The following is a 14,789-nucleotide window of genomic DNA, read 5'->3' as shown; positions in this document are numbered from 1 at the left end:
AGACACACGTCCATTTGTGCAGCGAGGTGTCTGATTGTGACCCATCGATCACCTCGAATGAGTGCCCGCACTTTCCTGCCCTGCAGACGTCACAGCTGTGTCCGGCCTCCCAGCTCGCGTGACACCGGACACGTTTGCGACCTTGTTGCCATGACGACAGATTCTTGCCCAACGACTCACCGTGCTTTTATTCGTTGCCAGCTCTCCGTAGACGCTCTGAAAGCGCTCACGAATATCAGCGAGTCTCCAGTTTTCCGCCAAAAGGAACTGAGTGTCAGCACTCTGCCTGGATCTTCGATCATAGATACTAGTAGACTGGCCTTGCTGTGCAGAAGCTATAGGGCTGGTATGGCTCCAACATAAACCACGTGACTATTGGCAAAACGTAGCGGGATTTAAAATCAGCGGTTTGCCATCCTATGTGTGTATCGTATTTTACCCACATTTCTCAATTGACTGCCAAACGCTTCCAACAAAAATTACTTTTTTATTTTCGAAAAATTATGCCAGAACTACATTTGACCTGGATTTGTTCACAGTATCATTTATAAAATCTAACAAATACATCGAACACCACTCTGGTGGGGAGCGGGACGAAATTACTGTAAACTATCAATTAAAGCAAAATTTGTTAAAATTCTTTTAAACAGTAAGAGTGGACTCGTGTCAAAACTTTAAACATTGGATTCGCCGCGTTTTGAGCTCTAGTCACCTGTAAAAGAAAATGGGATGTGGGAATAATGTCAACTATAGGTGCCAAAATTGTCGGCTTTAGGAGCAGGTCCATTTTAGAGTATCAATTTTAGGTGCACTTCAAAGGTTCAGTTCCCACTATTTTTACAACAGTTTAAACTATCAATATAAAAAAATGATATTTTAGATGAAAGGTGACACTTTGAATTTTCAGAAAATAATTTTGGAGCCTACATTTATTTAATAGTATTAGAAGGTAGAAAAAAGTTCTCATCATGTGTCGACTATAGGTGCTCTTACCTTATTATAATCTCACTTGTATATACAAAAAGGCGCGTATGTGCAGAAGGCTTAAAATTTTTCCGTTTCAGGGCCTGTATCCAAAGCTGCCTTCGGTTTTCATCCTTAGGGAACCTATGAGTAGGAACGAGAAACAGTTACACTTACTTCTGTGACAGAATTATCACAGATACTTTCCAAAATGTAATATGAGTCTGACTTTACAGTCATCACATTCAACACTTTAATTTACGTGATACTTTATTTCAGTTGTAAAAAACATATAAAATTCACTTCAGCAGATTTCAATAAACGCATCTGCACTATCATAGAAACACACGTGAAATGTAATGCCATTTCCCCCGACAAAACGCTGAGTACAGCCATAAGCGCAACACGAAACAACCATGTTTTGCCAACATTCACGTGACTTCAGCCCAGAGATGTTGGAGCCACGAAAATGACGTGAGGGCCAGTCTATTATATTTATGGTCGAAGGCCCGAATGCACCTGCTACAGACGCCATTTTTAAGGTTATGTCGCGACCTACCGGAACTTCATGAAACTATAGGGGCTGAAGCGGGAATATGCCACAGTGTCCCGCAACAAATTTTGTATTTTTTCGAGCGAAACTGGCCGGGAAAAGTATGTAGCATTACTTGTCGAACCCCTTCGTATTTGGCTGGTGGCCATTGGTGACGTTGTGACGTTTTGGTGTCCGCAGCGTTTGGCATCGGCAGCATGATCTACTCGGGGCTGGAGTTCGGCCAGTACTTCGAGCTGGAGCGCAACACCAAGTGCCATAACGTGCTGCTGGCGCTGACCCCGGCGACGCGGATGGCCTTCATCTTCATCCAGATGTACTTCATATTCCTCAACAACGAGGTGAGTCCACTGACAGCGATGTCTTGTGTAGGCGGCCACCCCAGCCTCAACCGCGCTTCGAGGCGCAGTGCAAACAACACGAGTAAATACAGCAACCAGCCCCTTCTACATCACTTTTTTTGTGCTAAGATGCGTTTCGTACTTTCACCTATCTTCACACATACATTTATGTCTTCCTTAATCCTTTGTTTATGTCGATTGGGTTTCGAAATTTACAGATTCCCTATGCAAGATAACAAATTCTTTGCTAACGTGTTCCCCGAGTTCTACATTTACGTTTTATTTACACATCAGGATACCTGGTAGCTAAGAGAATTGTGATTTTGCACACAGCGGCTTCAACCTCGAAACGCAGTGCTCAGAAAGACATGGCGTAAATAAAATGCATAAAAAGTGTGTGGCAGCTGCTTTTCTTCAAGTAATTTAATTCAGAGCCACAGAGCTCAACCACTATTATCGACGACGAATCAATTTCACTGTAAATTACCAATTTAGTCTTAACAGACAATTTATAAAGTGCATCTCTTCTCCTCAAAAAGTACTGATTATACATGGATTTTTTCCACTTTCAATGCATCTGTTTCAAGCACGTTACTGAAGAAATTCCGCGTTCTTCTGTGCAGTATATTTCTTTTACATAACCCTGTCACATATTTTAAGTACCGTTGTAGCTAACATGATTAGTGAATATCTGTGAAAAATATATTTTGAATCTTTTAGAAATTTACCTCTAGACATTACATGTTATGTACGCGCTGTGAGTACTCCACTAAGGCAATGTTAGAAACCTTAAAACTAAACACTAAATGAGAAACATTCGACAGACTTGTATGCTGGAAGCCGTGAGTATGTAAACAGACATGTGTATTTCTCTCTTATGAGCACATAATGTTATTCTAACTTGCAACCCACATTTGTATCATTAGGGATTTAATAATGATCGGTATGTCGTGATACTGATATTCAAACCGTTATTTCCGCTTACGAAATGCAGACGTCCGATTTCAATGAAAACGGTTGAGAAAGATGATATAGTGTGTTATAGTTATTTCAACGCTATGAAGGTCACGGAATGAATATTAGTTAACTTATTACACATTTCTACACGTACGACTTATAAGTGGCTATAACCTTGAAATAAAAAAATACCAATATTCATATTGTAATGCAATCATGAGAGAATGATAAAGCTTATCAAGAAAGTAAATTTAGCCAGTAGTGAGTTTCAAGAAGGAAATAGTCGTTTTGAAATCACAGTATCATGTTTATGAATCCGATCATATATGGCTGTAAGACACGTTGCTAGTTTTCGTAGCCATATGGTTCACTACCTATCGATGAATATTACCGAAGGGAATTACGTTTGTAGTAGATTCTTATGAACTACATTTCTCCAGTATTTTCAACATCGCTTTCCTGTTAACTACCCCTATGTCAACATTTACTTCGCACTTCCTCGCCATAGTTATTAATATATCATCTTGCAAATCCAGGAATTGAATGAACAAAAACTTTTTCTTTGATATTTCTCCCGAGTAGACCACATGACGGACAAATTACATTCTTGTGAAAGCATCACTCTTTTTCCTTATAGATACTCACCGGCGAAAGACCCATTTTTATACTTTCTTAGGACAAGTGTTCCTACGAAATAAAAAGTACTTGAATCTCATAAACGAGCTGAATTTGGCCACTGATGAGGCTGTCACTTAAGGTGTTTGAAGACACGGCGCAACTTACAAGAAGAAGATTCACACAACTTGTTTATTCAGTGCTACAGGCTCAGAAACAGTAGTATGTACCAAAGCTGCTGTTTTGTTTTCACGAGAACTGTTTGCGTGAGTTCAATGTCATCTTTTCATTACAACTTGCATATTGTAAACAGTAAAGCCACTACATTACCCATTTGATATACTCGCGAAACTGCTTTTACATTTGTCGATTTAATCCCTTTACGAGTGACGTGTTGAGTTCTTCACGCTTACAGTTGATGACAACTTTTAGTTATGGCATTTTGAACGCGATTAATGATGTCGCGTACTGCAGGCTGCAAATTAAGCAAATAATACTCTTACCTGACAGCAAAAAGAGTAACTTTTATGTTGGAATCTTAACTGTTGTGTGGTTTACAACCAATCCTTTTATTGTTGATATAATACAACAGTGTAGTTAGAATCTGAGATCCAGAGATTGTGCGTGGCCTGAGCAGTGTTGTTTGTCGGCGACAGGACTCGCTGCTGCAGCAGATGAAGGTGTACAAGCACCGCGCCCTCGCCCGCTTCGGCCTGATGCACATGATCGGCACCAACCTCTCCGTCTGGCTCAACGTGCTCATCCAGGAGACCAAGCACGAGATCCTCACCTTCTACAGCCCCGAGAACAAGACGCTCGGCATCCAGCACCGCCTGCGTGAGTATGCACTCTGTTTTTCCACGACCGGATTCCTTGCCAGTGACAAAATGTACCGACTAAATTCAAACGACATAGAACGGATGGATGTATAACAGCCTATAATGTCCCTGCCCCAATTAAGGGGCTCCGGAACGCCCTATACTTGCAATGTTAAAATAACGCTTATAAATTACATCTTTCCTCACAAAGTATTTGAGGTAGGAAGTTGAACATTTTACAGATTATTTATTGGAATATGGGCTACAACTTAACACAGGGATTTTACAAAATTTTAGTTCAGTTATTAAAGATGATTTTTTTTTCAATTGTAATGAAAATTCACAACTTTTTTTGCAATTTTTTATTTATATATTCAAAAATATACAGTTTTTTGGAAAAAGGCTGTGTTAAATTATACAGAAGGTACTGTGTAACATTTACTGAAAGTTTGAAACAAATATGTTTGGAAGATCCTTAGAAAACATGTAATTAGTATGAGAAAATAAAAGTTTTGGGAATCGAGCGACAAAGATTGGATTAACTGTTTAGTGCATTCCAGGTCCATAGGATGGATTATCTTCATCCTCTGCAAACTCCTCCTCCAGCTTCCTCTTGTTCCTCCTCCTGTTTACTCTTGCTTGTATTTCTAGACTCTTTACTGCCCTGTCTGCAGCCCGAAGGCGTTCCTTGTCTAAAGCAAGCATCGCTCGTTGTTGTGTTCGTAGATTTTGCTACCATTTTCTTCAGTTGCAGTTACTGCAACACTGTTCCAAAAGGTGGTCATGTATGGACACATTTCAGTTGTATTTCACTAGCAAGTCCTACGTGCTTTATTATGGAGAGTTCCAGACCAACTTCACTACAATGAATACATCTTACACAGTTTGAAAAAATTCCTTTGAGAACCGACATATCAAATATTTCATTCACATCCGATTCGCCCATAGAACATTCATAGTTTTCACTCATTGAACCAAGCTTCTTCTGCGAAGTATTTTCTTTCCCACTTTGACTGCTATGGGCATGTGTACTTGAGAGGTTAGGTTCACTCACTTGGTTATCGTCTTTATTGTTTACAGTAATAACACATACCTTTGGCTTTCCATCATTTCTCCTTTTCTTAAAAGCCTTCAGAGGGTTTCTAATAACTTTACTTTTACTCATTATTATACTTCAACAAAACAGAGACTCAAGAAACAGAATTAATTACGGATATTTTCGAGATAACGACCGAGTAAATAAACATGAAACAATCGACAATCACACCAGCGATATGTATTGAACCATCACAGGTTAGCCACAACACATACTTTATCTCACATCACTAAAATGTACCTGATGAACACGGACGTTAATAATAACACCATTTGACAGCAGTTTAACAGCGCCACAGTGGGTCACGCCCATGTAGAACACATTTCAAAAAAAATTTAAAAATAGTTGTAGTCTTCGGAATTGAATAAATTATATATCTATTAAAAGGTAATAGTCTGCAGATTCAGAAAACGCAAAAAAGTAAAAATTGAACTTTTCATGATTTTGAGCCTTTCCGGAGCCCCTTAAACATTTTCGCTGATGGCAGTGATCGTCGTAATCTTCTTCTTCTTCTTCTGCTACTACTACTATCGCTACCACCACCGTTTGTTGGCACTGCCACTGACTGCTTGAAACACAAGCCTCCCCATCTTCTCAAGTCTTCCGGATTCTTTCTTCCTCTCCTTTTAGACACTTTTCCCTTGGCCTTCCCCTGTATCCTTTCATTCTCATTTAGTGCATCTTCCAATGTATCCTTGTCTCGTTCATTCTCTTTATACACTCATCCCCGTTGAAACTTTTTCCTTTAATCTCGTCTTCGAGGATTCCTTATGTTCTGTCTCCATAACAAGCCGTACATCTATGTTGTACAGAGTGTTAACTGTAAGGCGGCAGAGTTGTGAGGGGAGTGCGGGGAGAGGAGGAAGCAAGCATTGGTTGGCGAGGGGCGAGGAGCCGGGGGGGGGGGGGGGGGGCGGGGGCGGGACGGGACAAGGCACGCCACGCCTACCAGTTGCAGTGCTGGCACTACAAATTGCGCGTCATGCTTGCACGAAAGCAGACGAAAGACTTGGAAGTAAAACTCGCTTTAAATGTTGTTCGTAAACGAAACTGAAATCGTCATGATCGTCATGTACATTAAAATCTATTTATATCAAAATGAATGTGTGTATGTTTGTCTACTATGCGCTCACAAACCATTTGGAAATGTGCTGTAATATGAATGAGTTTCGAAACAATACAGTAACCAGTGGTGTTTCCATACAAAGCAATACGGTAGCAAGGAAAAATGAAATATAAGGTAATTAGGATGAAATAGGGGGCTCCTTCAAAGTGATCGTGAACAAAATATCTGAAATGGAAACTCACCTTTTCTTTCCAGGCGTTTGTGGTGATACGCCAGGATGATTCTTGGAAAACTGTTTGAATCTTCCAATGCTACGCATGCTTTGCCCTGTGTATGTAGCAGCTCTCACTGAAGATTTGTAAATGGGGTGAAGCAATTTTTTCTGCTCTCTTTCCCTTTCGCAGCATTCAATCACACGCAATATAATTTGGGAGCATCGCTACGTAATACTGGTTTCCTTCTAACCGTAGGCCTACCGGTAGGGGTTGTTGTCGACTCCCGAGATGGGCCAGCAACTGCCTCTTCACTCATTTTGATAATGTTTAGCACAACTGCACAATAAAAACACGCAGAACAGTACAGCGCAAAACAATAACGAAGCAGACGACGTTGGCTACCTTGTACAACGCAGTCAGCTACGTAATGTTGGCAGCAGTCGAAACTGCGTGCCTACCGAAGCCTCCCGACGTTTACCGACTTCTGCCGATTCAGGACTAGGGAGAGGTCTGCCATCTAAAAGTTTACACGCTGTACCTCGCAAGCGACGTCACGATGTGTAGCGTAGACTACCTCTAACGCCACTATCGCTTTCGTTCTCTTCCGTTGCATTCATCAGGAACAATCGTCGCTGAAATTTCATATGAGCTCCAATTTCGTCATGGGCATGATAATTTCAAGAGAGGTGTATGGCAGGATGTAAAATGTATCCCAGATCTTCATCAACCTACGCGGCCGCCACTGAAGCTTTTGCACTTTCTAAATTATCCCGTGACGAAAAGTGCCGCTCTTTGTTAGACTTCTTCCTATAATTCTTCTTAGTGAGGTTCCCAAACGGGGAAACAGGACTCAAGAATCGGTCGAACAATTATTTCGTAAGCAACTTCTTTCGTGGATGAATTACATTTTCTATGGATTTTTCCAATGAATCTCAGCCTCGCATCTGCTATTTCTACTGTTTGTTCCATGTCTTCACTGCACTTTCAGTCGCTCTGTACGCTTCCTTCTAGATATTTTACGGTTTGTTACTCTTAGTGACGTTTTGCCAATGGCGTAATCGAGCAGTACTGGATCTTTTCATTCTTTATGCGCGATATGTCTCATTCACTTATTTTTAACCCCCTACACAAATCATCCATCCTCTGCAGGTTTTTCTGCATTTTCTCACAACCTTGAAACCTTGCTATAGATTTCATCACAGCCTGCAAAAAGCCTCATAAATCTTCTGTCGTTATCCATCAGATTATTAACGAGCATATGCATTGCCAGAAGTAAATGCAACTCCCTCAGGGTCTCTGTTCAGATGCGCCAGGGTATAATATGGGTGCATCGAGAGGTAGTAATGGTAGTTGTCACTGTCGTCGGCTATCAGATGGCGCTCAAGAGGCGTCCTGTATGTGCACCCTCTGTTTTGGCTCTTCGGGCAGTGATGTGTTGAGTTTAGAGATGAACAGTGCTTTCTTGGGTGCAACCATCCCTCAAACACACTACTGGCCATTAAAACTGCTACACCACGAAGATGACGTGCTACAGACGCGAAATTTAACCGACAGGAAGAAGATGCTGTGATATGAAAATGATTAGCTTTTCAGAGCATTCACACAAGGTTGGCGCCGGTGGCGACACCTACAACGTGCTGACATGAGGAAAGTTTCCAACCGATTTCTCATACACAAACAGTTCACCGGCGTTGCCTGGTGAAACGTTGTTGTGATGCCTCGTGTAAGGAGGAGAAATGCGTACCATCACGTTTCCTACTTTGATAAAGGTCGAATTGTAGCCTATCGCGATCGCGGTTCTTCGTATCGCGACATTGCTGCTCGCGTTGGTTGAGATCCTATGACTGTTAGCAGAATATGGAATCGGTGGGTTCAGGAGGGTAATACGGAACACCGTGCTGGATTCCAACGGCCTCGTATCACTAGCAGTCGAGATGACAGGTATCTTATCCGCAAGGCTGTAACGGATCGTGCAGCCACGTCTCGATCCCTGAGTCAACACATGGGGACGTTTGCAAGACAACAACCATCAGCACGAACAGTTCGACGACGTTTGCAGCAGCATGGACTATCAGCTCGGAGACCATGGCTGCGGTTACCCTTGACGCTGCATCACAGACAGGAGCGCCTGCGATGATGTACTCAACGACGAACCTGGGTGCACGAATGGCAAAACGACATATTTTCGGATGAATCCAGGTTCTGTTTACAGCATCATGATGGTCGCATCCGTGTTTGGCGACATCGCGGTGGATGCACATTAGAAGCGTGTATTCGTCATCGCTACACTGGCGTATCACCCGGCGTGATGGTATGGGGTGCCATTGGTTACACGTCTCGGTCACCTCTTGTTCGCATTGACGGCCCTTTGAACAGTGGACGTTACATTTCAGCTGTGTTACGACCAGTGGCTCTACCTTTCATTCGATCCCTGCGAAGCTCTACATTTCAGTAGGATAATGCACGACCGCACGTTGCAGGTCCTGTACGGGATTTCCTGGATACAGAAAATGTTCGACTGCTGCCCTGGCCAGCACATTCTCCAGATCTCTCACCAATTGAAGACGTCTGGTCAATGGTGGCCGAGCAACTGGCTCGTCACAATAAGCCAGTGACTACTCTTGATGAACTGTGGTATTGTGTTGAAGTTGCATGGGCAGGTATACCTGTACACGCCATCCAAGCTTTGTTTGACTCAATGCCCAGGCGTATCAAGGCCGTTATTACGGCCAGAGGTGGTTGTTCTGGGTACTGATTTCTCAGGATCTATGCACCCAAATTGAGTGAAAATGTAATCACATGTCAGTTCTAGTATAATAAATTTGTCCAATGAATACCCGTTCATCATCTGCATTGCTTCTTGAAGTAGCAATTTTAATGGCCAGTAGTGTACGAGTACGTGCCACTGTTACAACAACTTGAGAAATATGGTCAGGGATCGCGGGGCCTGCGGGATAGTGGATGGCTGTGTTGACGGACTGCTGCACATGTTAGCTATAACGTATCGGTGATGTGTCTTTCTTGCCAATACTGGTCTGTGGAACATTCCACACACATGTAGACCAGGTTCGAGTCGTCCGCGTTGTATAGACGCTGGTGAAAATCGACTCATGTTGCGAGCATCACTGAACATCATCCAAGGATGAAATCCGGGCACATGTGGCATCTGCAGTGTCATCAGGGACCATGGCGCCTTTGGCGTCGTGAAAGGAGTTGTTTCAGTGATGCGAGTTGGTTCTGTTTGTAAGCGTGTGGTGAACCTGGCACGTGTAAGCCGATACCTGCTGAGCTGGCTGTTCTGGAGTGCATTCTCCCTCGACACACAAAGCCCATCCCAGGCTTCATGGTGTGGGAAGTCATCAGTTACAACTTGTGTTCACATTCGGTGTTCCTGCAATATAACGCAACCAGTGCCCGCTATATTTCACTGGCTGTTAGCACCGTACTATTGCCATTATTTTCGCCAGTAAGCTGGTGCGCGTTTTTCAGCAGGACAGTGCACGTCCACAAACGGCTGTTGCGGCGCAACATGTTCATCGTGGTGTACATCAACTGTTATGGCCAGTAAGGTCAGCACATCTCTCGTCAGTTGAACACTTACGGATGATGATGATGATGATGATGATGATGATGATGATGATGATGTTTGGATTGTAGGGCGCTCAACTGCGTGGTTATCAGCGCCCGTACAAAGTGCCAACCTTTTCTCAGCCCAATCTCGCCACTTGCGTGAATGATGATGAAATAATGAGGACAACACAAACACCCAGTCATCTCGAGGCAGGTGACAATCCCTGCTCTGCCAGAAATCGAACCCGGGACCCCGTGCTCGGGAAGCGAACACTTGCGGGACATGATGACGTCGGAGCTTACTGCTTCTACAGAGCCTGCAAGAACCACTGCCGAAGACGCAAGACGCTTGTGACAGTCTATTTGCGTGCGACGATGCACGCCTGTGCAGCTGCCAGAGTGGGGGGGGGGGGGGGGGGGGCGGCACACAGTGTAGTGATGCAACTGTATGTGCACCTTTTACTGTGTTGTGTGTGTTTCAGTTGGTCTGAATTTTTTATCGCATTGTCACACACTCCTAGAATGACAAATTACATGTTACCTCACTTGTCAATAAAATGACATTGTCCTTGATAGCGTTGTATTTTTTTCTTGCAGTGAATATTATACGAGGTGTGGCTAGAAAAAAACCGGACTAGTACTGGTGAAACAATAAAACGAATGCAATAAGGCTGAAAGTCGCGTGGCCTGTCACGTGACTCTCGCTCCGCCTACTGCTCGATATTCATCTGCCTCCTGCACTCAGTCTGCCCGTGGAGTCTGTTTTAAGTAGTTGACGTTTTGTCTGTGCGTCGGAAAATGTTGAGTGTACAGAAAGAACAGCGTGTTAACATCAAATTTTGTTTCAAACTAGGAAAATCTGCAAGTGAAACGTTTGTAATGTTACAACAAGTGTACGGCGGTGATTGTTTATCGCGAACACAAGTGTTTGAGTGGTTTAAACGATTTAAAGATGGCCGCGAAGACACCAGTGATGACACTCGCACTGGCAGACCATTGTCAGCAAAAACTGATGCAAACACTGAAAAAATCGGTAAACTTGTTCGACAAGATCGCCGTTTAACAATCAGAGCAGTGTCTGAGTTAACAGGAGTTGACAAGGAAAGTGTTAGGCAGATTCTTCATGAAAGTTTCAACATGAACAAAGTGTGTTCAAAAATGGTTCCAAAGTGTCTCACAATTGAACAGAAGGAACGCCGAAGAATGATTTGTTCTGAGATCCTGGAAAACATTGAAAGTGATCCCACCTTCTTACAAAATGTTATTACTTGCGATGAATCGTGGTTTTTTACTTACGATCCCGAAACTAAACGCCAATCGATGCATTGGAAAACTCCTGGTTCTCCACGACAAAAAAAAAAAAAAAGCACGAATGTCAAAATCGAAATTCAAGGCAATGATGATTGTTTTTTTTTACATCAAAGGGATTGTGCACATTGATTGGGTACCAGAGGGACAAACAGTGTGTCAGCATTACTACATTAGCGTCCTGGCTACCCTAGGTGAGCGAGTACGGAGAAAACGTAACGATTTGTGGAGAAAAAAGTCATGGATCCTTCACCAAGACAATGCCCCAGCTCACAGTGCGTTGTCAGTGAAGACGTTTTTGGCAAAACACAACATTCCCATCTTAGATCATCCACCCTACTCACCTGATTTGGCCCCCTGTGACTTTTTTCTTTTCCCTAAAGTCAAGTCAGCTTTGAAAGGAACTAGATTTGAGACTGTTGAAGCAGTAAAAGAAAAAGCGACGGAAGTAATGTATGGACTTACCGAAAATGATCTGCAGCATTGCTATGAACAGTGGAAAATGCGTATGGAGCGGTGTAGAGACCGAGCAGGGGAGTACATTGAAGGAGATAACATGAAACTGTAAATAATTGTAAATAAATGTTTTTTCCAGCATCAGTCCGGTTTTTTTCTAGCCGCACCTCGTATACAGTGGTTGCTCAACAATACTCGCTGGCGTACTTCAGAAATTATCTGTACATCAGTCGATTTCATCCCGTTAAGAATAACGTATTGAGCTCTAAGAATTAGAGAGTCCTGTGTCCAGTCACAATTGTGATCCCTTACTCGGTAAGTTCCTATTCTGTTCACTAACCGACATTGCAGAACTGTATATAATGTTTTCCGGAAGTCAAGAAATAATTAACCAACCTCAGCGCCTTTGTCTACGACACTCATATCTCTTCCATCTTTCTTCCACCTGTTTGACATCTCAAAAACTTCATTTCACTTGTTCGCATTCACTTTTTTCTCTTTCCTTCATAATCCAGATGCCTCAAGAGTACGACAGAATTGGCACGTAATACGTTCAGTAAACCACCCCCTTATTTTTCTGGGGGACCTCTTTACGCTGTAGGTTATTTCTTCCATTTCGCTGTATTATACTACCCAGGTACTTGTGAAACTTCCCGCCGTTTTCAGATGCGCCCCATTCTGTGTCACATGTGTCATCAGTTACTGTTTTTCATATATTACACAACGTCTTTCACAAATTTATTCGCATTGCTACTATTTACATTGTATACGTTGTCTACCTGTTGTTCGGCTTTTTTCGCGTGGCAGATGTATTTCCTTATTTTTAAGTTACTGTACCGCTTCCATTGTGCAAAAAACCTTAAAAGCAGAAAAATATGGCTGCAGGACAATAGAAGATGAGCAACACACTTACAGACATGACAGGCAACACCAATGTTAATAGTAGCGATGCGAATAAACCTGAAACGCGTCCTGCTATGTATGAAAAAATGTAACTGGTGCGGTGTTTTATTATTGAAATCACTGTGCCGGCCGGAGTGGCCGAGCGGTTCTAGGCGCTGCAGTCCGGAACCGCGGGACTGCTACGGTCGCAGGTTCGAATCCTGCCTCGGGCATGGATGTGTGTGATGTCCTTAGGTTAGTTAGGTTTAACTAGTTCTAAGTTCTAGGGGACTGATGACCACAGATGTTAAGTCTCACAGTGCTAAGAGCCACTTTAACCATTTGAAATCATTGTCGTGCTTAATTACTTGTATTTTTCTGCTACCTGTCACATTTATTTACATTAAGTTTAATTATTAATTATACCACACATTAACGGTATCATGGCTATACTTAATAATAATAATAATAATAATAATAATAATAATAATAATAATAATGAGAAACTTAGGAGAAACTGGGTAGTTAAAGCTACAGAGAGATAGCTGAGACCTCAACGGAGAACTGTTCGCACAGTAGCATTTGACGAGCTGGTATTGGATCGTGTGGGTGACGATTCATCAATAAGCATCGTGTTGTGACCGAAAGGTCAGTGCGTCACCTTTTGGCGTTGCAAGCGGTCAGCACCTATCTGTTGTAAGGTCAGCTCTGAAACGTGAGGTGGCTGTGGGTCCTATGGTACGGACATCCGTACTGTAGCCGGCTGGTTGAGAAAATCTTTGTAAGAAGGGAAATCACAAGGCACCAACACCGAAGTTCAATAGTTACAAGTTTTCTGTCTTTGAGCATCAGCATCTACACAAGATGGACGGAAGTGGCCCAGCGGTACTGCGCTAAAAATTCAAGTCCTGCCAGATATATAGTACTGCCAGTGCTGACAGTGCAAAGGTGGGATGCAAAAATGCAAAGTTTTTCATCACTGGTCGGAAATCGGTCGTCACAGGTTCGGGCCACCTATGACTGGCGGCGACGGAACTATCTGTTCAAAACAACACAGAGTTTCACGCGCTAGGATCTTTCTTCTCTATGTTCCCATGAGATGGCGAAGGGCGGCCAGTCCCACGTCACAGATTTCCGAGAGCATCTCGGAAGTATCCAAAGAATGCTCGTCTCCCTTCACGTGTCGCCTTAGGGAGGGTTCCCTGCCTCTTTTGGCATATATAATATCAGCTGTTTGTTGGGGCCGGTCTGACTTGTTGCTTCTCCTTTGCCGTAGAGGGGACCGCCTGCTTGAATGCCCTTTGTTCGGCAGACTCAAGCGTAGGAGACAGCCGGGTTGTGTGTTCGCAGGAATGTAAGCTAACAAGCATTTGCTTACAGCAGACGTGATACATGTACGTGGGAACCTTAAAGTAACCAATAGAGGCTCATCCTCCAAGGTAACGGTTGTCTTCAAATGGTTCAAATGGCTCTGAGCACTATGGGACTTAACATCTATGGTCATCAGTCCCCTAGAACTTAGAACTACTTAAACCTAACTAACCTAAGGACATCACACAACACCCAGCCATCACGAGGCAGAGAAAATCCCTGACCCCGCCGGGAATCGAACGCGGTTGTCTTCAGCGGCTCCGGCTGACGAAGCACCTGAGCAGTTCCAGCTATGGAACTGCAGTCGGTGGTATCTACAGGAAGAGTGTCGGTCTTTCTGCTGTCTTCTTATCTATCTCAGTTCGTACTTCTGGTTCCTCTTCTTCCATATTAACATACAGACCGGTGTGCCCATACAGACTACCTCTACCAGTCATACGGACAAACCAACATGCGCTCTTCGAATCAGAACTCAGCTTCGCAGCTAGCACGTGGGCACATAGACTGAGGGTCACCGACAAAGCATCGGTCAGACGAGGGCAGAGAAGTGTCCTACTTATGCTATCTGGAGTCTTCGG

General features: G+C 43.2%; 1 protein-coding gene across 1 annotated transcript in view; it reads left to right on the top strand.

The window, feature by feature from the left end:
• LOC124606599 (proton channel OtopLc-like) overlaps positions 1 to 14,789 on the top strand; it is a 229,782-nt gene that overhangs the window by 156,162 nt on the left and 58,831 nt on the right. The window contains exons 6-7 of the mRNA XM_047138584.1: positions 1,697 to 1,857; positions 4,101 to 4,266. Coding sequence (XP_046994540.1) covers positions 1,697 to 1,857; positions 4,101 to 4,266 — 327 coding nt within the window. The remainder of the gene's footprint in view (positions 1 to 1,696; positions 1,858 to 4,100; positions 4,267 to 14,789) is intronic.

The sequence above is a fragment of the Schistocerca americana genome, chromosome 3, assembly GCF_021461395.2.
Source record: "Schistocerca americana isolate TAMUIC-IGC-003095 chromosome 3, iqSchAmer2.1, whole genome shotgun sequence".
Lineage (NCBI taxonomy): Eukaryota > Metazoa > Arthropoda > Insecta > Orthoptera > Acrididae > Schistocerca > Schistocerca americana.
This window is presented reverse-complemented; position numbering and strand designations above follow the sequence as displayed.